This window comes from Carya illinoinensis, chromosome 10 (assembly GCF_018687715.1).
Source record: "Carya illinoinensis cultivar Pawnee chromosome 10, C.illinoinensisPawnee_v1, whole genome shotgun sequence".
Lineage (NCBI taxonomy): Eukaryota > Viridiplantae > Streptophyta > Magnoliopsida > Fagales > Juglandaceae > Carya > Carya illinoinensis.
In genome coordinates, this window is record NC_056761.1 from 11,666,551 (window position 1) to 11,693,271 (window position 26,721).

General features: G+C 36.9%; 3 protein-coding genes and 1 long non-coding RNA gene across 9 annotated transcripts; 2 read left to right on the forward strand and 2 right to left on the reverse strand.

Moving 5' to 3' along the window:
• Positions 1-2,963: 2,963 nt before the first annotated feature.
• On the reverse strand, positions 2,964-7,614 carry LOC122279592 (p21-activated protein kinase-interacting protein 1-like). Its single transcript, XM_043090299.1, has 3 exons — positions 6,845-7,614; positions 3,408-3,705; positions 2,964-3,328 (listed from the first exon to the last, which is right to left on the reverse strand). Exons 1-3 carry the CDS (start codon positions 7,493-7,495, stop codon positions 3,255-3,257), a joined length of 1,023 nt encoding a protein of 340 aa, XP_042946233.1. The 5' UTR covers positions 7,496-7,614; the 3' UTR covers positions 2,964-3,254.
• A 148-nt stretch (positions 7,615-7,762) lies between these two features.
• On the forward strand, positions 7,763-13,165 carry LOC122279593. Of its 2 annotated transcripts, none has more exons than XR_006229636.1 (4): positions 7,763-7,959; positions 9,047-9,159; positions 12,537-12,684; positions 12,781-13,165. XR_006229636.1 is itself a non-coding variant. In XM_043090300.1 (4 exons), exons 1-3 carry the CDS (start codon positions 7,848-7,850, stop codon positions 12,615-12,617), a joined length of 306 nt encoding a protein of 101 aa, XP_042946234.1. In that variant the 5' UTR covers positions 7,765-7,847; the 3' UTR covers positions 12,618-12,631; positions 12,781-13,165. The 2 variants fall into 2 exon arrangements, 1 of the variants encoding a protein (XP_042946234.1); XM_043090300.1 differs by having other exon boundaries at positions 7,765-7,959; positions 12,537-12,631.
• Positions 13,166-14,421: 1,256 nt separating this feature from the next.
• Positions 14,422-17,619, forward strand: LOC122279431. The gene is made up of 2 exons (XR_006229608.1): positions 14,422-14,877; positions 16,708-17,619. It is a non-coding gene; the product is annotated as an uncharacterized LOC122279431 (long non-coding RNA).
• On the reverse strand, positions 17,076-26,323 carry LOC122279430 (endoplasmic reticulum oxidoreductin-2-like). 5 transcript variants are annotated; one of them, XM_043090093.1, is made up of 11 exons: positions 25,850-26,323; positions 25,537-25,629; positions 24,447-24,676; positions 22,979-23,098; positions 21,139-21,394; positions 20,498-20,608; positions 19,629-19,747; positions 19,149-19,253; positions 18,744-18,946; positions 17,857-17,980; positions 17,076-17,560 (listed from the first exon to the last, which is right to left on the reverse strand). In XM_043090093.1, the coding sequence occupies exons 3-11, from the start codon at positions 24,606-24,608 to the stop codon at positions 17,399-17,401; spliced, it is 1,362 nt and encodes a 453-aa protein (XP_042946027.1). In that variant the 5' UTR covers positions 24,609-24,676; positions 25,537-25,629; positions 25,850-26,323; the 3' UTR covers positions 17,076-17,398. The 5 variants fall into 5 exon arrangements, with proteins under 5 accessions (XP_042946027.1, XP_042946026.1, XP_042946024.1 ...); XM_043090092.1 differs by lacking the exon at positions 25,850-26,323 and adding an exon at positions 25,763-25,781; XM_043090090.1 differs by lacking the exon at positions 25,537-25,629.
• Between the last annotated feature and the right edge of the window lie 398 nt (positions 26,324-26,721).

The window sequence follows — 26,721 nt, forward strand, 5'->3', positions numbered from 1 at the left end:
TAAAATGAGCAATGAAGATTGGGAGGATCTAGATTTGAGAACAGCAAGTGCAATACGTCTGTGCCTGGCCAAAAATGTTCTTGCAAATGTGCATGGAATATCTACGGCAAAGGAACTCTGGGAAAAACTCGAAGAGTTGTATCAGACGAAGGGCGTCTCAAATCGCGAGTACCTGAAGGAATAGTTTCATACACTGCGAATGAGTGAAGGTACAACTATTTCAGATCATTTAAGCGTTCTCAATGGCATTGTCGCTGAGCTAAAAGCTATTGGAGTTAAAATTGATGATGAGGATCAAGCTTTGAGACTCATTTGGTCTCTTCCACCTTCCTATGAGCACATGAAACCTATTTTGATACATGGGAAGGAGAAAATAATTTTTCAAAAGTTACCAGTAAAATCTTTTCTGAAGAGAGAAGACTAAGTAGTGGAAGTAATGTTCCACTTGAGAACTTAGTGATGGTAGCAGCTGGAAATGGGAAGATGAAGAACTCCATGAAGAAGAAAGTAGTCTGCTTGGAGTGTGGACAATCTGGGCACGTCAAGAAAAATTGTCCAAGAGCTGGAGCAGGTTCGGCAAGTGGCTCCAAGTCAGTAAATGGAGATACTGATATTGATGCTAATATTGTGTCTCTCTCCATGAAAGATTTTGATCTTTAAAAAGAGACATGTACATCCTCATGGCATGCTGCTAATTTCCAAAGTTGCCATGATAGAGGATGTGTTAATATTAGTGGGTCTACAAGTTTGCACACAGGCATTGGTTTGGCATTGATGCAGGGTGTGTGGTGAAAATTCATGTCGATGGCTGATGAACTTCCAGGAAAGCCAAACGTGGAAGTTACACCATAATTTTCAGTAATGTTGTTTTCGACATGGGCCGAAGTGAAATGCTTGGAATTGGTTTATTCTGAGTGAGTATGCTTTTATGGTGAAGCATAATAGTGGAAACTATGAAGATCTTCATTGAGGTGGAGATTGGCTGTGGGACTAGTCAAAGTCGCAAGGTGGAGATTGTTGACTTTTGCTTATTTATTAGTCCCACACCGGTGGGATGTAAACGAATATGCATTAGGCTAGGTTATAAATAAGAGGTTAAGCCTCTTAGTTTAAGTGAACCAGTTGAAAGCTTATCTAGTAACTTTTGACTTTAGTTAAATTTTTCTATTAACCTTTTGTAAAAGGGGAAGATGTGTAAAGTTAAAGTTTTACTAGTGAGGTAGCTTTGTAGGTGTGGTGAGGAGAAAAATTATGTGATTGTAACAATTTTTCACATAGTGAATTTTCTTTTCTGGGTTTGGTGGTTTTTCTCCTGTTTTGGAGTTTCCACGTAAATTTCTTGTGTTGTTATTATTTCTCTATTTTTCTTGTTATTCCTGCAAATGGTAGATCCTAGGGGGGTGAATTTGGGAGGTCCAAATTCCCAACATGAAATGGGTGTTGGCAATAGGCCAACCTGATTCACAGCAGATTGCTGCAATCCAAATTGATCTACTGCAGATTTTTTGTATGTGGTAGTTTGAAGGAAAGCAAGTAGTTGCCTACACCGCTCTTGAATAGCTATAACTTGGGAGGATTCATTAACATTGGTTACTTGATTCACAACACTGGACAGAACATTTTTGCCTTCAGTATATTTCCAATTTTCCAACCAGGAGGATAACCATGATTTTTATAACATTTGTATACAATGTGACATTATAGCCACAATGACTACATACCACCTTGTCTTTCCTAGAAGAAACTATTGTGATTTACCAGAAACTTATCGTGATCGACCATTGCTCTTTACTATTGACGAACCAAGACTGATTTTTGTTGTTAAAAGTAGTGAAGGTATCAACATTCTATGCATTACTAATCAGAATCCCTATTTGTTTCTCTTCTTGTAAAGGTAAAGAAAGGATTTTGCTAATGGAAGGGAATGGTTCAATCAACATAATCTGCTCTCTAAACTGAGAATACGAGTCATTAAGACCCATCAAGAATTGTGAAACTTGCTCTTCTTGATTTTCTATTAAAAGCTTGCTAGAACAATAGGTACGAACTGGTTCACAACCACATATTGGTATAGGTTTAAGTGTTAACAATTCGTCACAAAGACATTTTAATTGAGAATAAAAGATATTCACATAATTATGCCCTTGTGCTATGGTTGAAATATCTTTCCTAAGCTGAAAGATGCTAGGGCGATTATTGTGTGCAAATCTATTATACAGATCTTTCCAGATTTTTGCAGTAGTATCCATGAACAAGATAGTAGAAGCTATATCTTTGGAAATTGAATTAACGAGCCAAGATTTTACCATATCATTACACCTTAACCAAGAAGGAAACGGGATCATTTTCAGCGGGCTTGGGCAAACTTTCATTCACGAATACAATCTTGTTCTTGGCACTAATTGCCATAGACATTGAACTCCTCCATATATGAAAATTATCTCTGTAAAGCAGCTGTGTAACCAGTACGGTTCTTAGATTTTCTCCATGATCAAGAAGTATGGGCTCGAATCATTAAACACATTTGGAACAATGAGAGAACCCTTTGATTCTTGAAGAAATCTTGAAAATCTTTAATCTTGAAAACTTGACAAAACCTCAAGTTCTGTATCAAAAGCTAAAGGTACCTCTCTGATACCATGACAAAACTTGGATTGCCATAGCAACTAATTCAAGAAATTGAAGACACGGTGAAGGCTTGGTGAAGGGAAAAATACACATGGCTATATCTGTAAACAAGAAGCTAACTAGCATTTGACTTCTTTATAAGCTAATATTGGTCATCTTCTCCCCATGATTTCTCTCTCTTTTAGAATATCTTCTCCGCATGATTTTGAATAACATCTTACCAAACGTTTCACGTAATGATTAAACGTGATGTACAATACAAACATGTTTTTTTTATAGGTAAAAAGAAATTTATTAAACCATGTAATTAGACATGGCCCAAGTACACGAGCATACAAGAGAGAACACCTGATTACAAGCTAGGAACTTGAAAATCATAAAGTACAATAGCAGATGACCAAAGTACAATACAAAAATGTTAAGCAATTACATATATTACTTTCCATTCAATAACTTGGATTAATTTGAATTAAATTAATATAAGCAGGTATCACAAATGTCAAAACTTATCGGTTGGACCGGTTGAGCCCATCATTTGGGTTGACAGAACACAATAAATTTCATAACGAGAACCCAAAAGCAATTCAACCAGGGAATTTCCCCAAATCATCATCGTGTTATTAAAGTTATGAACCTTCCATATCTGCATCCAGCTCTTCTTTCTGAATACTCTTGCTTCCAGGTCCTGGTTGTTTGAAAGCTGAAAGAGAAGCAAGAACATATTAATGATTCACAAACTTACAAGAACATGATGCAGGCGGGGAACTTGTCACACTCACATTTGAGAGATGATCCAGCAAGACAAGTTAGCCTAGACTTCGTATTAGCTTCAGCCAACGGATTTGGCTTTTCCTTAATGGCCATGCGAACATCCCAGACGCGTATAACACCATCCGACGATGCAGATGCAACTAAGTACGGATCATCAACAGAAGCAGTATCATCATTCCTTGTGAGCACAACAACGCCTTTCAAACGAGAAGAATGAGCATCTTCAATGCAATATGCAACCTTCCCGCTTTTTGTGTCCCATGCTGTAATACTCCGGTCCTCACCACCAGTATATAGAACTCCATTCTGTCAATATTGGTCAAATTGAAGTAATTAAAATGAGACAAGAAAATGTCAAGAAGATCCGAGATGGTTGTTCAATGGAACTTAAACACATAACTAGAAAATAGTATCCAGTTTAATCCATTTAGTTGCTTTTCTAACTCAATAAAGTAGGATTCGTTTTGAAAATTCCAAGGACAGAAGAAAATACAATCTCATTAGAATGAAAGATCTTTTTTGTGTCCCACAAGAACTCTGTCCCTGAACTGTCAAGAATTTGAAGTTTACATCACGTGTAAGCCTAAAAATGGTGATACTTTGCAACCTCACATGTCTCAGTCTATCTCAATTACAAAAACAAAATCCAACTAATTACCTCCACCCACTCATACATGTTTTAATGCTAACCTGCTTGGCGCTTCTTTTAAAGCTATGACTATTTGAGCGGAGGTGCTAGAAAAATTAGAACGTAGGCTGGCCGGGTGGAAAATGTTGTATTTATCCAAGGGGGGGCGGATTACACTTATTAAGAGTACCTTATCTAACCTTCCCACCTATTTCTTGTCTCTATTTCCCCTTCCAGCTAGCATTGCTTTTAAAATTGAGAAGTTCCAACGTGACTTTTTGTGGAGTGGTCTAGGCGACGAGTTTAAAGTTCACATAGTAAGGTGGGATAAGGTGTGTACCCCATTGAGAGAGTATGGTTTGGGGGTTCGCAACGTGAGGGCATTTTTAATAAGGCCCTACTAGGGAAATGGTTGTGGCGTTATAATTATGAGAGGGAAGCTTTATGGAAAGGGGTGATTGACGCGAAGTATGGGAGTGCAAGGGGGGGATGGTGCTCTAATGAGGGGAGGGGGGCTTATGGTGTGGGGCTCTAAAAGCATACAAGGAAAGGATGGGGGGTTTTCTCTAGCAATATCGGGTTGTGTATGGGGAATGGCCAGAGAATTAGTTTTTGGCATGATGTGTGGGTGGGGGATATGGCTCTTAAGGTTACATTCCCCACTATTTTCAGACTTTCAGGGGAGAAAGAAGCGATGGTTGCTGATTTGCGGGTTTTTACAAATGATTCTCAAGAGTGGAACATCAATCTCACTAGGGAGGCACATGATTGGGAAGTGAGTGTGCTGGTGGAATTTTTTAACTTGCTTTATAATTCTACTACTGCTGTTACAGCTGAAGACAAGATGGAATGGAGACCTTCTAAGTAAGGGAAATTCTCGGTAGACTCTTTTTATGATACACTTACAGCTAAGGATCCTCCTAATTTTCCGTGGAAGAGCATATGGAGGAGTAAAGCACCTCCTAAGGCTGTGTTTTTTGTTTGGACAGCAGCTTTTGGGAAGATCCTAATCATTGATAATCTAAAAAGGCGTGGTCTGATAATTATGGACTGGTGTTGCATGTGCAAAAACAGCGGGGAAACAATGGATCACATACTCTTACACTATGATTTTGCTCGGGAAACATGGAATTATTTCTTTAGCAGGATGGGGTTAATATGGATAACGCCAGGAAGGGTTGTAGAATTACTAGCAAGCTGGAGAGGGATTTCAGGGTCTCCACAAATTGCAGCTATGTGGAAGATGGCTCCCATTTGCATTCTTTGGTGTATTTGGAGCGAGAGAATTGATAGATATTTTGAGAATGCTCTGTGGAAGAGTTTAGGAGTTTTTTCTGGAAGACTTTATTTATGTGGGCCATTGCCTTAGATTTTAATGATCTCAGTCTTCATGATTTCCTTGTAACAATTTCTAGTTCTTAAAGCAGTGTACGCACAGTGTACCTAGCTTACGCCTATCTTTTTATCAATAAAATTTCTTATTACCTATAAAAAAAAAAAAAAAAAAAAAAAAAAAAAAAAATTAACGCTAACATCATGATGGCCAAGGGGAACATCTCCTTTCCTTATATTTTTCTATTTCATGGTTATTCTTCATGGGATAAGTGGAAGGTTGAATTATGGTTTGACCATATCAATTTGAATCAAAATAAGCATTCTGCAATAAAAGGCATAATATACCTTCTTATGCCAGTTTTAGAGGCTCATTATGATCAATTATGTTTATGTTATTTAACTGAGACCATAAACTTCTTTAACAATTTTTTCTTTGGTATGGGAAAAACTAAACCTCACCCAACTTCACTTTGAAGAGTGGAAAAAAGGCAAACCGACTTTGCATCATGTATGGACTAAGACCCATATTATTAGAAATGGCACCATGTGAACAAGGGTAACCACCCATGGGTAGCTCAAGTGGTAAGGGTGAACTTATGTGCATGAGCCCCATGTCACAAGTTCGATTCTCCCTAGGATCAAACTGCAATTTAAGTGGGAGGCCAAGGCAATGGGTTGCTGTGCTAATCTCCCCGGGAGTTTAGGTTCTATGGGAAAGTCCTAAGGGATCTACCTTAGGGTGGTTCCCCCGTCATAAAAAAAAAAAAAAGATTCCATTTTGGTCTGGTTGGCATTGGAATTCATCCATTTTGTCTCCACCTATCATAGAAGCTTGACCATGTGGGTATAAAACTAACTTCAAATTCAATCTTAACATTGGTGCAAAGACTGCTGAGAAATTTACCCAGCCTCACTAATGAAAAATATCTACACAAATAGATAAAGAAAAAGAACATTAAATTGTAGGGGATATCAAAGAAGTAGTTGCTTAGTTGAACCACCAGAAAGCTTTTGAAACAAGAAGTAGCATAGGAATTACACCGGATAAGAACCAAGGAACCTATACATGAGTTGATGCATATTGACGTATTAAAAATAGAGTATGTCATAAAAGTATCAAATTGAATAGCACAGTTCATGCCATACGAACTCTGAAACTGTATCAACATATAAAGGATCATACACGTCGTGTATTACACGGTCATACATCATTGTATAAGATCTAATAACTCATAAATAGTAATACAACGCATGTATGCACCATATATTGCCAGAGTTCATAGGAAACTGGTTAAAGATTAAAAGTCGTCCCAGCATTATCAACAACAGAACGTCAATTTACCTTTTGGAATGTGATCAACATACACCACTAAGTTAGACAACAATTCAGCAAACAGCAATAGGCCAAACCCAATTTCAAAAACCTAAAACTAAAACCCAAAACCAAGCACCCAAAATCACAGAAGCCCAATAAAAACTAACCTCGCCGGGCGCGACGCAAAGAACGCGCTTTTGTTTGGGATTCTCTAACTCACATAGCAACCTGGCATCCTCCGCCTCGTGCACCCCAATCTTGTCCTCCAAAACCATGAAAAACCTGTCCCCACCCAAATCAAACTTCACCATGCTGGCTTCCCTCCCCAGCCTGCAACAAAAGCTCCTCCTCCCCCTCACCAAGTTGAGCATGGCCAAGCATTCGTCGCGGCCAACGGTCAAAGCCAGCTTTCCAGAGGGGTGGATGGAGAGATCGTTGACGGCCTTCCTGTGGGGGCGGATGGACTTGAGAAGGACGAAAGGGTCGGCGTCGAAGATGGAGACGGAGCCGTCGGCGGCAGAGGAGATGAGGTTGCGAGGGAAGGAGAGGTTGGGAGAGGAGAAGAAGGAGAGGGAGGTGAGGGAGGAGGAGTGGTCGTGGAGGGAGCCGAGGTAGGAGGCAGAAGGGAGGTCGTAGAGGTGGATAGTGTCGTCGGAGCCGCCGGAGGCAGCGTAGTGGCCGCAGGTGGCAACGGTGGTGATGGAGGATTGATGGGATGGGTAGGAGAAAAGTGGGGTAAGGATCAGGTGTGGGGTTTCATGGGGTTTGAGTTTGAAGCCCCATATGTATTTCTCGTATGAGCCTGCTATCAGACTCATCCTTGCTTCCTCTTTCTCTCTTAACTCTATCTCGGTGTACAGGTAAGAATGAATCAAAGCTGGACGAAGACGAGGTTTTAGTAAGTAGGGTTTAGGGGAAAATAAGAGAGAAAAAGGAGTTCTTTCTATAGGGATATAAAAAGTATTTTGCGGCGAAAGCGGTCTGACGTAAAAGGGCAGATGAGATTAGTAGCAAAATCTTTGAAATATTTTTTTTATGACGTGGCAGTTCTCTCATTCTGATGCTCAGCTGCTAACAATAATAAAACCCTTTTCGTTACGTCCCGTTAATCGTTATGTCTCCTGTCTACCACAACCTGCGACGCACTATTCCAAGAATCCCCGCCACAACATGGTCCAAGACCCGGAACAACCGATTCCTCCGTCGCCGCCTCTTCAGCCTCCAATTCAAGCCGATACCCATCCTCCTCAGCCACCACCGCCACCGTTCGATCCTAGTCGGAGTAACTCTCTCTCTCTCTCTCTCTCTCTCTCTCTGTTTTATGTTTTAGGGTTTTTGATTCCGCTATGTATGATATGGATAATGTAATAGCATATGTTCGGTTTAGTTTTACTTGATTCTCGTGAGAATTCATGGTACATTTATCTTTTTTTTTTTTAATCGACGATGTTTAGGGTTTGATTGGGATCTTATGTGTTTAGTTCTTTATGTAGAATGTAGCATTCTCAGATTGTTATCTTGGCAAAGATAGGGTAATGGTATTGTTTGCGTTAGCTTTTCCGGAATACCCAAATACCTAAAAGGGTTTGCAATTGCAGGAATCCAGTCATGCTACACATAAGTAGTCCACCAATCCCCATTCTCACCCATCAAGTCGAGCTATTTTGCTAGATCCTCTGACACGTTTACCTCCACATGCACTTCGTAGATGTCATATTATCTCTATACATCGGTCTTCCTACCACCCTAGCTATGTGACTAAGGCCAGTTGCTGTCCGATTCTACAAAATGATGCCATAAAGGATTCGTGTTCACAAACAAACAACTTTGCACTGCAATGTCGATTTGTGTAGTGAAACGGGAATGTTATGTCACAAATTAGCTGGCTTTTCACAATTCTATTTGTATGCAGCTTGAACTGCCTGGGACTGGTCGCTCTAAAAAATATCCTCTACCAACAATGAAATCAATAAATTCAAAATCCAATCTTTGTCATTCATGAAAATTAGAAGTTATTGTTGTAGTTATGGAGTTGTTTCTTCCCACTTATGTATGCACTTCAACCACTCCATATGTCATTTAAGTTTTGTGAACATGATGTCTCAAAAGGTTTGGACCTATGCATGCTTTTCATGCCGATGACTTCTTGTGGCTAAATGAAATACTTGGTCAATCTTTGTTTAAAGAACCGGTTTTTGATATGAGATCGGCAGGCAGGATATTTTGGATATAATGTTTAACAGAAGGAAAGCATCAATATTTTTTCATTAATAATTTGGCTGACTAGTTTCTGCTAGCTATAGAAAATAGAAAATGAATGAAAATCATCCTGCTCTATACCTCACATTTTACCATATTTTTCTTTGAAGTGATTGGCATTATTAAAAGGAAGGCCTTGATAAAAGAGTTAGCTGCGGTATACCATGCAGAGTGCCTTTCATATTGTCAAGAGCTTTTGGAACTTCAAAGAAATTGGGAAGAGGTTAGAAATAATACCCTTCTACTTGTGATTTATATATTACCATATTTTCACTCATTTGTTTGCTATTATGTTCTGTTATCTTGATGTATTCAGATAGTCATCACTGCATAAAGTTTCTTTTTGAAATTGATTATAGAATCACCCATCAAGATGGTTATTAGTGTCCTTCCACGTTTCCTACTTCAGTCTGTCCATGGATCGAATTTACCATGTCACCTGTGTCAGGCATGTTGACTTGTGTGCTCCTTTACTTAAGTCCCACATGGGTGGGAAGTGAATGAGGAGCACATTTGCAAGCCTATATAAGGAGGCTTGGGTTTCTTAGTTTAAGTGCACCAGTTGAAAGCTTATCTAGTAACTTTTGACTTTAGTTAAATTCCTCTATTAACCTTTTGTAAAAGGGGAAGAGGTGTAGAGTTAAAGATTTACTAGTGGGGTAGCTTTGTGGGTGTGGTGAGGAGAAAAATTGTGTGATTGTAACAATTTTTCACATAGTGAATTTTCTTCTCTGGGTCTGGTGGTTTTTCTCCTGTTTTGGAGTTTCCAAGTAAATTTCTTGTGTTGTTATTATTTCTCTATTTTTCTTGTTATTCCTGCAAAGGGTAGATCCTAGGGGGGTGAATTTGGAGGTCCAAATTCCCAACAATTGGTATCAGAGCCACTAGGTTCTTTTTGTGGGGTGGAGCTTTGATGTGGTAATGTGGATACGTACAGTCTAAGGAGGTTCTGTCTAGGAGATTGGAAATTTTAAGTGTGTCCATTGTGACCCTCCAATCTTTCCTGGGAACTGACTTAGTGAGGTACTATTCATTTCTATAGTAAATTCATCAAAGCAATGTCAGGAAGTAGGCCTTCAAATCTTGTCAAATTTGAGGTGGAGAAATTTGATGGGAGAATCAATTTTGGCTTGTGGCAAGTACAAGTCAAGGATGTCTTGATTCAATCAGGATTATACAAGGCATTGAAGGGCAGACCAACACATGAAGTCAGCACTGGTACTAGTGTGACTGGTGAAAGGAGCAGATCTAAAATGAGCGACGAAGATTGGGAGGATCTGGATTTGAGAACAGCAAGTGCGATACACCTGTGCCTGGCCAAAAATGTTCTTGCAAATGTGCATGGAATATCTACGGCAAAGGAACTCTGGGAAAAACTTGAAGAGTTGTATCAGACGAAGGGCGTCTCAAATCGTGTGTACCTGAAGAAGCAGTTTCATACACTGAGGATGAGTGAAGGTACAACTATTTCAGATCATTTAAGTGTTCTCAATGGCATTGTCGCTGAGCTAGAAGCTATTGGAGTTAAAATTGATGATGAGGATCAAGCCTTGAGACTCATCTGGTCTCTTCCACCTTCCTATGAGCACATGAAACCTATTTTGATACATGGGAAGGAGAAAATAATTTTTTCAGAGGTTACCAGTAAAATCTTTTCTGAAGAGAGAAGACTAAGTAGTGGAAGTAATGTTCCACTTGAGAACTTAGTGATGGTAGCAGCTGGAAATGGGAAGATAAAGAAATCCATGAAGAAGAAAGTAGTCTGCTGGGGGTGTGGACAATCTGGGCACGTCAAGAAAAATTGTCCAGGAGCTGGAGCAGGTTCGGCAAGTGGCTCCAAGTCAGTAAATGGAGATACTGGAAATGATGCTAATATTGTGTCTCTCTCCATGGAAGATTTTGCTCTTTAAAAGGAGACATGTACATCCTCATGGCATGTCGCTAATTCCCAAAGTTGCCATGATAGAGGATGTGTTAATGTTAGCGGGTCCACAAGTTTGCACACAGGCATTGGTTTGGCATTGATGCAGGGTGTGTGATGGAAATTCATGTCGATGGCTGATGAACTTCCAGGAGAGCCAAACGTGGAAGTTACACCATAATTTTCAGCAAGGTTATTTTCGACATGGGCTGAAGTGAAATGCTTGGAATTAGTTTATTCTGAGTGGATATGCTTTTATGGTGAAGCATGATAGCGGAAGCTATGAAGATCTTCATTGAGGTGGAGCTTGGCTGTGGGACCAGTCAAAGTCGCAAGGTGGAGATTGTTGACTTGTGTGCTCCTTTACTTAAGTCCCACATGGGTGGGAAGTGAATGAGGAGCACATTTGCAAGCCTATATAAGGAGGCTTGGGTTTCTTAGTTTAAGTGCACCAGTTGAAAGCTTATCTAGTAACTTTTGACTTTAGTTAAATTCCTCTATTAACCTTTTGTAAAAGGGGAAGAGGTGTAGAGTTAAAGATTTACTAGTGGGGTAGCTTTGTGGGTGTGGTGAGGAGAAAAATTGTGTGATTATAACAATTTTTCACATAGTGAATTTTCTTCTCTGGGTCTGGTGGTTTTTCTCCTGTTTTGGAGTTTCCACGTAAATTTCTTGTGTTGTTATTATTTCTCTATTTTTCTTGTTATTCCTGCAAAGGGTAGATCCTAGGGGGGTGAATTTGGAGGTCCAAATTCCCAACAAGGCATTTGTAACCTCTTATGGTTTTCTTTGATACTTATTACTCTTGAACTACTCATAGGAAAAACAAAAAGAAGATTCAGCAAAAGGGGTCTATTGAAAGTGAGTGAAAGCTAAAACAAATTAGACTTAGAACCGAATGTTCCTACGATAACTTGAAATAATTTTGATAATTTATTAGATTTTTCTTGAACAGATGATCATGGTCCAATGGAATGAACAAAGACGCTTGTAGTCACTTATTATAACACAGCGCATTCAATCTGTGGCACAAGAAAATTAAACAGACACTAATAGGGAGAATTTCCTTTTTATAACTTAGGACGGACCCTGACAAGTTGTGCAATTCCTTTTCACAGCTGAGAATGGATCATGACAAATTAAGCAATGAGTTATGTTATTTACAAGCTTGGTGTATAACACACCACTTACTGGGGGACCCGTTATATTTATAAAATGCATCAAAAGTCCCAATACTTTTTTACATAAGCTAATGTGGCAAGCTTCCAAATCATTGGTGCTGCTGGTATATCAATAAGAGGCTTGCAAATAAAAAATTATAGGGCTAGTGAAATATAGATATAATGTTGTAGCCACTTACCTGTAAACTTTATGGTACCTATATGATTAGCATGGGTTGGTTAACTCCCATTTAATTTCTTGATATTTGCATTATGATCCTTTCCCTTGGTGCTTAATCTTGCATTTTTCTCAAGACGTCTAACTTTTTGATATTGGACAATTGTTTCTAGTAAAACCCATCTTAAAGCTAATTTTCAACTGAAGAAACTTCATTGATACGTTTTCTGCCTTTTTTACTTTTCTTGAGAGTAAAAGAAGGGTCTAGATTTGACAATATTATGAATTGTTTTATATCATAATGATTTTTCACTTCAGTCAGATTTTAAATATGCTTGCAGCCATTTGTTGACTTGAAGATTCCAGAGGATTCAAAGAAAGATACAATTCGGCCTTCCAAACGTGTAAAAAAATCCCGCTAGGCGTTGATATTAATGTAAGAGTTGCATCTGAAGATTCTGAATTAGCAAATTCTGTTGGTTTGTTCAAGTACATACCTTTTCGAAGATTAATGGTTTTGCATTAGGAAATTCTGATTTGTATAGGTTATGTTCCTGATTTTACAGTTTTCTTGAACCATGACAGGGTACAAACATTAATCTTCAATCAGAAAACGAAGGTATCTCTGCAATTTTTGGACCGTGTACCCTCTCTCAGTACCGTGTTTGTCATTCATTATTTTTGCATAACTAGCAGCCCGCTAGATTTGTGTTCAGTGCTTCAGCTGCACCATTCAGGAAGTCACATCTATCTATGTTTAGTTTCTGTTTACAGATGCTTTGATGCAACCAGTGTTGCATGGATTCCTTGCTTCATTATATGAGGCACTTTTCCGAACCTTGATACTGAGAAGTAGGAAGAAAGAGGAATTAGAAATGTAAAGTCTCTGGTTCATCGAGAATTTGGACGCTGGTGCACTGTATTGTACATATCATACTTGGTCAATGGAATACAATATGGTTTGATATTATCCCGAAATGTAAAGCATGCTTTTCTTTTTTATTATTATTATTGTTATGAAAAGTACATTTTATGTTCCCAAATTACTACCAGTGTTTGTAATTTGAACTTTAAGCTTTCAAAACTGATAATTTACACTCCAACTAAATATTTTGTCGTGTTTGCACCATATATTACACTCTGACCATCAAAGTTGTTTCATATATTTTATTTTTGATCGACTTAATGATTAAAAAGAACTGATGATTTGAGGTGTACGTAATGAAAAGTAATGTTACATATATTTGTCGTTCACTTTGAAAAATAAGGAGGGTTTATTATTAAAAAATTAATATTATTTTTTATAAAAATTTCGTATTTATTTATTTTTTTAAAAGTGGTTATACAATATTTATATCCTTTAAGTATAATTATCATTTCTCTCTCATTTATCTAATCATTAATCATTCATGCATTCTGACTTTATACCGCAATGCTTATGATGGTATTGAGATTAGGTTACCCCGTCTAGGCCCTTCTTATAGGCTTCTAAATAAATAAAAGATGCTATTATGGCTACTCCCTTAGCGCTCTTGCTAAGAAAAATTAAAAACAAAATTGCATGGCCATGGATTGGACATGGCACCAGTACAGTGTGGTTTGGAACTTCAGTTTTTCAAGATCGGTAATTTTTATCGATGTGAGTGCGTTCCTGTAACCACGTTGGTAACAAAAATGTTTGGTTTTTCAGTTTTTCAAGATCTGTAATTTTCTTTTAAAAAAAAAAAAAAAATTCAAAACCAAATCAAACATTCTCAAATATTAAAAACCATTCGTATTCAAACAAAACTGTAACGTTCTCTTTCACAAATCCTGATACACAAACAAGTATCATAAAAATTTATTTAAAATTTTCTCCCCTTCTACAGGACCCAATAAACAATACATGCCAATAATTTCCCAAAACTTCTCTACAATTTCTCCAAAATCTGCAAACCAAACATGGACCTTTTTGTATTTCCAATTTTAAGCAGCTACAGCCCTCCAGCTTCGGCAACCTTAGTATACCAACTTCGAGCATTGGCAATGTCATTGCCCAATGCAAGTCTAAAATAAAAGCAAATCTGATAAAATTCAAAGCAAATATCATAAAATTCATCTGCAATGGACTGGTTAAAATTGGAAAGCTTGACATAACTGCTACAGTATTTTGTAGCAGCTTTTTATGTCTGGCTAGCGACTGTATAAAGAATAATTAATATTTTATTATTTTTAAAGTACCTGCCGCTCTCTCTCTCTTTCCCTCCGTTTTTCGTTGTCTTTGTCTCCAAAACACTCAATTTCTCTTTCTTTTCTTTCTTTCTCCCGAAACGCTTCTCTATCTCTTTCTTTTCTTTCTTTTTCCCGAAAACTTCCTCTGTCTTCATTCCCTTCTCTCCATTTTTGACTTAGGTTTCACTAAAACCAACCTCATAAACTCACCATTTTCCATCTAAATCGCACTTGAGTAGCACGAGAAAATCTTAGTGAGTTGGTCCGAGTAAATCGCGCTTGAGAGGGATCGAGGAAATCACTGCCATCCAGGAAATCACTCTAGAGGGTAACTCATTGAGAAAGTCATCCTCTTAGGCGAATATTTGGTTCTTTATTGCATAAGTCACCCTCTTTCTCTATTTTTCCCTCTGTAGAAATTTAAGCTCTAGACTGCAAATCTTTGGTTCTTCATTGGGTCTTGGCTTTGAGGTAACAATGACTTCTTTTTCCTCGTTATGCTACTTTATATTTCTATTTTATATTGTTTGTACATGAATTGGCCTATGAATTAGCATAAGAACACTTGGTTGTGATTGTAGGTTTGAATTAGCCTATGAACTAGCAGAGATTTTTAAGGTTTGAAACTTCAATATATTTATTTTCCTACATTTTCTCAGCATCCAAACATAGCCAAATAGATCCAGATGCAGTAGCCAGACACAAAAGGATAAATTACTATAATCAAATAAATGAAAGGATAATACTAAAGCTACAATCAATATATGCAACGCTCAATCTTAGAGCCTAGAAACCAGAATCAAACTGATAAAACACCCACGAAACGATAAAACGCAGTGACCGAAGAAAAATAAAATAATCCAAAGGATCCCCAGACTAAACACTAAGCCACAAATAAATAAGTACCTAAACAAAAAGAGTAAAAGACCCCATTCCTATATTTTCAACCTTGTCCAAAACTGATGCAGTGGGACATACTTAATGCCCACGTAAATTTAGCACCAATGGAGCAAATTCAAGAATCCCAAAACCTCTTACTCCCCACTCGAGAAGTTAAAAAATTTCAAACCAGAGCCAGGTATTAAAAATGCTAGGACCTTGTCAAATACCCAAAACCCAGATAAGGGATTTGAATTACCGTATGCAGAAAAACCAATAAAATGGCTCCTCAGCCTATGTTACAAAATATATAAGTTTGTGCAAATAGATAACAAGATCCTATGCATCTGTTTACTGGCATTGTGTGGTTCAACATTAATATTTTAGGTTCATAAGATGCATATGTGGACACATGGTTCTCTCTGCAATATCCTGTACTTATGCATCACCCAATCAGTTTTACGCCGATGAGGAGCTTGGCCTTCATAAAATTCGAGAGTAGTTCTCAAACTAGTAATGACAGAGTTTGAGAAAATTTCACAAGCATTCCCTTTGTCTTTCAGAACCCAAATTTGTTATCTTTGATCTCCTCAGAGCAGATGAAAAGCCAAATTCCATCTGAATATATCCAATTACCATCTAACCCAAGCAGGCCCGTCATTTTATATGAAACAGAAGTTACCAAAGAAAAGCAGCAGTATACTATCAGTATTATGCGCTATGTTCAAGAAAAGTAATATGCTCTATTTATGTGGTAGTCCTTCATTTAAAGGAATGCTCGATATGGGGCCATACTAAATTGAAGATCATTATTGCAGCCAAACTAAAACCATGGTGTAAATTTATCAGTCTTTCCTTTTATCATCGTTGAAGTACATAATCATAGCCTTTTTTCTAACGTATCAAAAAAATAAAAATAAATAAAGCATAGCCTGTTCTCTGCTTGTAAAATAGTGATTTATTTAATTGTGCATCATTAACTTGCAGATCAATTCATGGCAATGAAATTTGGTTACTTTGTTTAGTTTTGCATGAATGCTTGGTTTATATATGTGATGTTGGTAAAATATAAAAGTTGGGTAGAAGAAATGTTGGTATATTTATATATGTGATTGTTGGGTGAATGGTTGGCAAAATATATTTATTGAATAATTAGGTCGAGGCAGAAAATAGTTGAAAAATAATAATTTGTAGTTAAATAGTTAAATAATAATTTATTTAATAAAGTTATTAACTAATATATGAAGTGTATTTATAAAATATTAAAAAAAATCAAATATTATTAAAATATATAATATTTTATTATTATTTGAACTTTAAGATAGCTAGTCCAACGTAGACTAATCTATGTAGAAGTTTATGTTACAGCTAAAAGTTAACATTCTAACTAAATTATAGACTTGGCAACGGCTGCTCTTACAGAAAATTGGCAAAGCCAGAGCCTGGCAACAAGGAATTTTGCACGTAACCAAGGAGAGGCCGTCTATGGTATCTGCCTAAGGATGATTCCCTAGATGTTCTCCTTTCCATTTTTTTTTTTTTCCTGCTTTATTCTTTTTCATGGGAGTTCCTGAAATTAAAAAGTCTGGCAAAGACCTGAAATACCCAGCTCAAGGAACTCCCCTTCCCCCTTAAAATCATAACACTGAAATGAAAAATAAAAGATATCCCCAAAAAACTCAGCTAGCAAGAGGAAAGATACTGCTGCGAATTCTACTATCGAATTTCCCACGCATGATGTAACAAATCTTACATTGTGAAATGCAGAATCGGAAGCAAAAAAGAAATAATGAAAAATAAGAGTGCAGAATGTTCACTATTAAGATTTCAAAATTTTTAAAACCACGTTCACCTGTCTTGAAATGGTTCTTATACACATATATTCTATCCTTTCCATGGTACCATTCTTTCTGAAACCCACACTGCACTTTCTTGATATCCTATTTTTCAGAAGTAACAATACCTGTCTCAAATGGGGTTTAGTGATTTCTACTTACCTGCAAGGAACGTGAATAAAAAGCACACAACACAAACTGCTTAGATCAAGAAGCAAACCGCCAAACTAAATGATGCCATTGAGAGTGGGGTATGCCTTGGTTTTGATCATGGATACTCATATCCATTGCCATGACCTCTTTGGAGCACTGGGTGAAGACATCTGACCTTCCATGATTTTTTCAACAGAAGGCCCCATTTCTTGGACAATTTTTACAGACTCTGACAGTCGATTCAGTAGATTCATTAGGGCAATGACTTCATTCCGTTGTAGATGCAGCTGAAGGCCAATGCAATATGCTTTAGTGTCAAAAACAATGTTTGCTCATGCAGACCAAGGTGGCATATTATATTCCTTTTTTCATTTCTTTTGGCATCATATTTTGTATTCATGTTACTGCATTAAAAGTCATTATTTTGGAAAAAAAATTGAGACGCTTATAAGCTACTTTTCTTTCAGATAAAGTTATAGATACAACTGTAGGAATAATATTTCAATACATTGATTAAAAGGTGACAACCCAACTTAAAGATAATTGGAATTTGAAATTTCAAGTTATCCAAGGAGATACTTACAGTCTGACCCAACTGTTCCTGACCATCGACAGAAAAAAGGATTTTCAATGCAGTACCAAGACCAAGGACCTGAAGCTTTCCCCACAGACGACATTTCTCACATCCTACACAGTCCATCAATGCCCTGCAATCCCAAGTGAAATTATATATATTACTCCCGCAGGGATCAGAAAGATAAAATGAGTAGTGAGAGGTCAGTGGAACCATGCAGAGAAAACTCATCGGTTTCTCCAGTGGTGACAGTAGTTTCAGCACCAAAAATGGTAACACTTGTTCAGGATTCCAAACATGTTCTCCCTCCAAGAAATATTGAATTTATAAATTTCCACACTTAGTATCAGACAAGGATTAAGAACCTTTTTTTTTTATAAATAAATAAATCAATCTTATTAAAGCACAGAGGGGTGAAACAATTAAGAAATTCATTCTAAACAGAGAAGGACCTGCCTTCTTGGAGTCAAGTGGAGTTGAACAATATTGTTGGAGTCCACTTCACAACAGGGGAAAAAAAATTCCTAAACCATAAACACAAGTTTCTCTTCCTAAACTACAAACTCAGCAACCAAACAAACAAAAAATTGAAAAATAATTAGACCACCAATTTTCAAGGACCAATTTCATTATAAGATTAATCAAACAAGGCATGAAACCATTTACTTCAAAAAAATTCTATTCCCCTTTTATTTTTCTCCTTGCTCTCTCTATCCAACAATTCCAACCACACAACTCACAAGAGAAGCAACTTCCCTTTCCTTTTCCATCCTTCACCCTTCCTTTGCCCTTTTTGTTTCCATTTCGTTTCCCCCAGAACAAATCAAAGATTTATTTTTCATTTGGTTTCTCTGTAAATAAAAACAATCAAGGATCAAATGGTTTATGAGAAGAACCTTATGTTTCTGAATTGCTGTTGGATTTTCTGCTTTAGTTCAGGTCCACGTTGACCTCTCCACAATTTAGCTTCGTCATATGGGATTGGGCATGCAGCTTTTAGTTTAGGATTGAAAAGTAGCTGTCTCATCAAGGACATAGTCCTCAGGTCCTCAGTCAGGTTACCAGTATCGTACTCGGCATATTCCAAATAATCTGCTGCCTAAAATGCAATCAGCCAGTGATTCATTACTTTAATCACATAGGGATAAGCTGTTTGTCTAACAATACCTTTTAATAGGTACAGTTTATACAATAATACATGATAGAATTTCAATCATTTTTAAAACATTTCTTACATAATATGATATACCTTACAATAGCACAAAATGTTGTCTTCAAGGACTCAAGTGGTTAACACTAACCTTTGTCACAGCTCGGAGAACAAAGAGAAATGTGAAGTACAAGTTTCTGACACGATCTGGGTATCGTAGGACCCGGTCATACATCAACGAGAGATTTTGACCCCACTGAGACAAAATATTAAAAGGCAAAAACAAAGAACATTTGTTAATACAGTATTACTGATTTCACTAGATGTATCAAGGAAGGTTATACTTTAGCCTGAAATTACATCGCATGCCTCTAATGCAACTGTTCTAGAAAGCAAGTTGCAGCCTAGCTCATGTACATGAGGCATTTGCTAACTAAAACTTTGAACATTAATGGATAGTCACATTCAATTTAAATGTTGTGTTTGCTTTTGTTTTTGTTTTGTTATATTTTTAACTTGAGATACTGGCCAAACAGGTAATATATGTAAGTTTGGAAGCACCATGTGTGCTATCTGTTGTCGAAGAATAAAACAAACAGTGTATAACAACGCGGTATATTAGAATTTGTACCAAGTTTCTAGCTTCATCAAGTAGATAATCACCAGCTATATGGATTGAGATCGAAGAGTGAAGACCAGATATCAATTTGTACAATATCTTTTCCTCTTGGCATGACTCTTCAGATGGATCTGCAGAAGTTGGAAATCAACACAATGTTCTTGTATAAAAGTAGAAAAGGATCCGTTACTCATTCGATACAAGGGAACTCACATTATTACTGCCATCAATATATAGAAAATGGATGAGTTCTCAATCAATAATAAGAATCAAATTCTAACAATTACAATGTGCCCCTAGATGATTATGTATAAACAAGTAGCAATCAACCAGCCATAATGACACCAAGTATTTCAACAATAGCTCTGAAGATTAAATAAAATACAGGTTTCAAAGTCTCATCATTGGAAAAAAAAAAAAAAAAAAAAAGTAAAAAGCAGGCATGTTACTCGTCAAATTAGAGCAGCATTCAAGCTCTTCCCGACAAATTTGGAGGGGTACTCACACTGTTCAATAGCAAGGGTTTAGGCAAGCTTGTGTGAAAAAGACAATAACCAAAACTAATCCAAGTCATATGAAATAAATAAATTAAGAACAATAAAAGAAGAGAAAAGTCAAATAATTTGAAAACAAAATTACTTTTTTAATTCCATGAGAGGTGCCAATATAATATTCCAACACACACAAGTATATATAGATATATATTTTGATAATCTTAGTTTTTCTCTTTTTACCTATCAAAATATATATATATATATATTGATAAGGAATAACAATAACGATAGCAATAATAAGAAAGGAGCAGTCAAATATTCCCTTTGAAATAACGCAAAATTTATCCACGATTATTTGGCATAGAATAGAAAAAGTAAACAACTCACACTTGGGGCAGTTCTCACTGTAGACAGCATCCCATATCCTTCTAGCAGATGGGCCAGCGTAGCCAGTGTAGCGTTCAGGATTCAGTTGAAGATTGACATATGTCATCTCAGCTGCAAACGTAAATGGCCATTAGAAATATCAGTAAAGATACTTATCAAAAAAAAAAATACATATCAGTAAAGATGAACATGTTCAAATATTAAAAGGATAACTATACTTTGCACCCTCAAACTACCAAGGATCTTTGTACCTCACTCCCCAAACTACTGAAGTAATAACACATTGCACCCTTCATTGAGATTAGACAGTCAAGATTGGGCCACATTATCTACTTTTCATCCATTTTAATGGCTAGAGTTAGATGAGGGTGCGAGGTGTAAGTTCTTGATGGTTGGAGGAAGCAATGTGTCAATTTTGGTAGTTTGGTGTACAAATTGCAACCCCTAATAGTTTGAGGGTGTAAATGGTACTTTTCCCAATAATAGATGTTTTCCACAAGTGCAGTATCAACACTAGAACTTTACACCAATGCTTAAAATTCATCTCTCAAAACTACAAAAGCAATAAACTTGGGCGAATCTTTTCACACGTATAACAACAAAAACCATTAGAAAATGTGCTGGAATTATATGATACGAACAATTGTCAGTTTCATCATCATTTGTCCAGGGATTGTCTGTCACTGTCCAGCCTCTGAGAGCTTTAGTATCTATTGTACGGTCCACAGTGGCCTGTGGCTTTCCCTCTTGACAGATTGGATCATCTTGTGAGAGGCCATGATGGGGCCTCCGAAATGGTTCAGGAAACTCACTTTCTGGGCATTCACAAACACTGCAATCCCGCAGGCGGCACATACCATCATCAGGCCAGAAAGGACAGTCACACCACAACTTAACCTATCATTAATTAGATTCGAAAGGCCATTAAGCTAAGAACAACAATAATTCCAAGGAAGACAAGGAACTAACAAGTCTCGAGAAGAAGTTAAAAAGAAATAGCATTAATGTTGATCAACTTTACACCTGAGACAAAAAACACAATTGAGCTTGTAAATTACACTAATGAGTATTACATATGTAATCGACCAGATAGGTTGATTTGGTATATCAGGACAAGGTAAACTTTTAAACATTTGTAAAAAGATACCCCACCTCACTCCTTGGGCTATAATTTTGTCCCATTCTAAAATGAAGATTAACATTGTTGAGATGTTTACTTAATAAATGATCAACACAAGAATCCAGGAGTGGTGTTGTGTGCATTAACTAGTTGGAACTATGTAGCTTTTCTTTATAGCGATTTCTTTGTTATCTAATACATATTGTTGTGTGCATTAATAATTACCAGTAAAACAATAAATAAAAGCAGTACAACCATATCACAAAAACTTGCCATATACAAGATTAACTGAAAATAATGCAAATTTTCAAGGTTATTACTTACTGTTATGAAGCACAAAGATGTCTGCTCAAACTGTTCATGAATTATTATTATTATTATTTTTTTTTTTCAAATTTCAAATAGCTAAAGATATTGAGTCTATTTCTTGCAAGGATTATATTTTCATATAACGTAAAAATAACCAAATGCCTACTTAACAATCTACAAATTATTCCAATGCAGTAAACTACAACTAAATCCTTGATTCCTAGGGCTGCGTTTGGATGTTAAGTTGAGCTAAGTTGAACTGAGTTATTTTTTAATAGTAGTGAGTTGAATAGGTGGAGTGAGTTATATAGGGTCCATCTAAAATGAGTTTAAATGTGTTTGGATTTTAAGATGAGTTTAGTACTATTTATGAAAAATTGAAAAAGGCTGTAGGTCCCACGTGTATGGAGATTTTGAGTTGAGATGAGTTTGGTAAGTTGAGAATTGGGTATTTGGATGTTAAACTCAACTTAAAATTAAACTGAACTGAATTAATCTTAACTGAGTCTTGAAACCAAACAGAGAAACTTTATTAGAAAGAAACAGAAGAACTTCATATAAAACAAGGAAACCGGGGTTAAAAAGGAAAGGTAAATGAATGCTTCTCGTTTCCTAGATCTATGACTACATGTATACCTAATCCAGATAAATTAAAGATGTATAAATACAAACTATAATGTGCATATGCGTGGTTGTGCTCACTTTGTGCATATATGAAGTATTATATATTAATATAAAAATGGTTTTTCCAAAAAATCAATTGTAAATAATATGACTGGGTACCTCTCATGTCATTCCACAAATAAAAGTTATTTATTTCATTAGCTCTTTAAACAGCTAGCCAATTATAGGCATCATGATAGGTAAAAACCATTTTTTTTAGTTATTCTGACAAGAAAAATTATTAGTCAAGCTTCACCATGTCAAAATCGTGGTAAGCATTTTGTTGATATTCAGTAAATACTATCAAAACAATGTACAATACAAAAATATGACTTGTTAGTTTCTCATAAAATCAGCCTACTTAGAGCCAATCGTCAAAACTAGCATACCTTGAAATATCGGAAGAATGCAGTTTTTACAAGCTCTTGGAGTAATGGGTGCAAAACTTCCTCATTAAGTCGGTCCACCGTCTCATAATCACAACAACAATCCTCAACAATGCCACTATACTGCAAAAATTATAAAATCCAAACACCAATTAGGAGTCTAATGTCATAACAAACTACATTTGAATTTGTCTACTACTGCAATCAGATCTAAAAAAAGGATAAAATAGGGCAATTAAAAATAGGTTATATCCAACAGTCCCACTTTGGAGCGGTCATGACTGTTTTGGCATGTAGATCAGCAGCCAATAAGGTATTGACAAGTCAGCAAGGTACATTATAACACAGTGTACATGACTACATCAGAACATGACAAAAAACCCTTCGTCTTTCCCTTCAATTTTGTATTCTCCCGCTGCTATCTCCATCACCGCCCACCCATTCTGACACAGGCAGCCCGACGCCAACCAGTCCAACGCAGCTCTGAATCACCGAGCTTCACCCAGCTCTTGAACAAACCGTGAGACTCTTCTGCAGCAACCACCAACCTCCTTGCACCATTACTGCTCAAGCCTCCTCCACCAACCTCCAAAACCACGCCACCAGGAATCACCACGCAAGCCTCACCGTGCGCCACCAAAGGAACCTCGCCCAGCCCTGTTTTTGGTTTCTCGAAGCAAAGCATCCATGCCCATGGCTTTGTGTCACTTTACCCACGGCTTTGTGTCGCTGCAAACAGCATTGGAGCACCATCCATGCTCATTTCCCGTTGCTCCGTGAGCCACCATGAACCCAGGAAGCAACACCGTCACACACTCTCCGCACGCCACCTTCTGCAAACCAAAAAAGGGTCCCTGTTTTAGACAACCCGAAGCAGAGCAAAGGCTCCATGTGCAGACCACCAACTGCAAGACTCCATCACCAACGCATCCCGTGCAAACCACCAACCGCAAGGCTCCACTTTATCTTAACATTTTTTATTATTCGAAGATAGATAGAGACGAGGGTGAGCGGAGGTAAGGAATCTGGAATCAGCGAGAGAGAGATGAGGGTGGGAGAGAGATCTGGTTTGGGTGCGGTGAGGATGCATGCTGGGTTTTATGGATGGGCTACGTGGCAGGAATGTATTGGTGCCTGATTTCAGCCCTTTAATGGATGTACCAATTAGAAGCTATTCTCTATATCCAATACATGTTCCAAGAATTCAAATTTAATTGCACGCAAAGACAAAAATAAAACCTAAAATTATCAAATATTTTTGGGGCCCTAAATACCCGCTTTACTCCATCAAGCCTAATGCAGGACAATTTAGCTCAACTGAGCCAGATTCTTCGATTTTCCTCAAACAAAAAACAACATAAAGCATAACAATCACAAATTCCCATTCATTCCATATCTTTTCCATTTTCATTCTTACATGAATAAATGAATCTTCTTAAAAAAAAGCAAAGAGAGAGAGAGCAGAATTTACCTTAGAACATTGGCAAGGCATGCTAGTCCGTCCAAAAGGCGATAAATACGAAGAGATTCTCAAAGACATAGCCATGGCGATAAAGATGACAATAAGAGCTCCAACCACCAACCCGCTCCATCGCTTACTGGCGCCCTTGCTCTCAGCCTCCACTTTCACCATCACCAGCCTCAATCATACAACTCCAGAGAGTCCTGAAGAAACCCTAAAGATTCCCAGAATCCAGCACTCTGTTGCTCATGGAAAGGAAGGAAATTCTCAGGAATAGAATAAAAGATAATTACAACTATAGGTGGTCTTAGTGGCATTAATTTTTAAAGAAAAAACACTAAAAATAATAATAGACATAACTAAAACTGTATTAATTAAAATGTAAATGAGCAGAGAAAATCTCTTGAATGAGAGTAAGAACCTATAACATTAATTGAACCAAGTAAAACTTGGGGCTTTCAGGAAATAATACTAACAATTGGAATAATCACCATTGCAATAGCATTTTCATGGTATATCGAACACTCAACCATGGCCTATCTTAAGTAAAAAAAAAAAAAACAGTGTTTATAAGTCAAACAAAACAAGCATGCATGGAAGAACAATATGTATAAATGAGCAATACAATCAAAATTCACTAATAATGGATTTAAATACTTATAAAAAAAATAATGGATTTAAATAGTGCGTTCACCATGTTTTAGGGCTACATATGTACGAAGATTAAATCTCCAATTTAGGTTATCCCTTACGTAATTATTTCTAAATCATACGCCACTATGCAAAAGGCTAAGTAACTCTCTTGGGAGTGTCTGATCCAAAACTACAACGATCACATGGCTCCAGATATAGATGCAAGAAAAAGTCCGTACCAAATTGCAGGAGTAAAGAGTATGCACTTACGGTTCCCAAAAGTTACTAAAATAACTTGGTTTAATAACTTCTCACTCTTAATCAAATTACCTAACAATACAAATAATATATGAAATGAAACTAAACTTAAAAAGAATAACCAACACAATTACTAATCGTCAAAGAGGCAGCTAAAGATAACCATAACTATGCATCAAAGGATGTCATGAAAGAAGTTCAAACATACATTCAGTGATAAAAAGCCAAGAAGTCAATAAAGCACAAAGCGTTCAATAAATGGAACCGAAACTTCAAAATCGACACCGAATAGTATACTACTCTGCAACCAATCAAACAAAACGACTAAAGGTAAGATAACAGCCCAACAATATCGCTACCGATATTTAAAAACAATATAGCAAAAGTTAGAGAATTATCATCGAAAGAATAGAAGTAAAAAATATAATTCTTACAAGTTATTGCTACTTCAATCAGCACCGAAATACCCAAAAGTTATCTTCAAAAAGGCAGAACTTTAAGAAAGCAAATGGTGAACTTACAGAGCAGAAGATTAAGAATAAAGCTTCGTTCAGATCACAGATAAGAGAGGAAACAAAAAAGCCTTGCGTAATTGCATCAAGTTTCCGTAGGAATCCTCAGTATATTGCAACTTATAAACGAAATTCCTCCATCGGTCTTAAAAAAAAGCATAAAAAAGAGAGAAAAAGAACGGTGCTTTCAAACTGCCTAAGAATCGGGTATTTGGCGAACAACAAAGAAGCAAGAATAATGGAGAACAATGGTTGAAGACAAACGTAACGATTGGACTTAGGGATTCGGAGAAAGATCGAAGGCCGAGACGACGGTGCGATAATATGTGGGCGCTCTGTGTTTGGGGATCGGTTGGTTTTCGCGGCAGAGAGGGAGGGAGCAGTAGAGGAGGGGCGAAGGGCGAAGCGATGGACTGTGTCATGGCGGTGGAATTAATTTAAAGTTGGGGAGGTTTTGCAGACTTTCGTCGGTGCCAACTGCCAAGTCAAAATACATTTAATTGACCAATTACTTGAAAATATAACATAAGGAAAATTCTTTCTTGCAGGCACTTAGCGACACGTAAAATGAAACGGCGCGTTTCATTGAAATGGTTTCTTCCAGGCACGTAAATCTGCTTTGCCGCCTCCAAATGGGCCGATCCTCAAATTAATTTTTTTAATTTTTGTATTTTAATAATTAAAAAATTAATTTTTAATATATTGATATATATTTTTTATCTTTTAAAAATATTTAAATATATTTAAAAATATGATAAAAAATAAAATAAAATAAAATAAAAAAACACATTTATACTAGACAACATGCTCAGTTGTCATTGCTAAGTGGCAGTCTAGCACTGGTCTAGATATAATTGATAAGATAAAATTTAAGATGAATA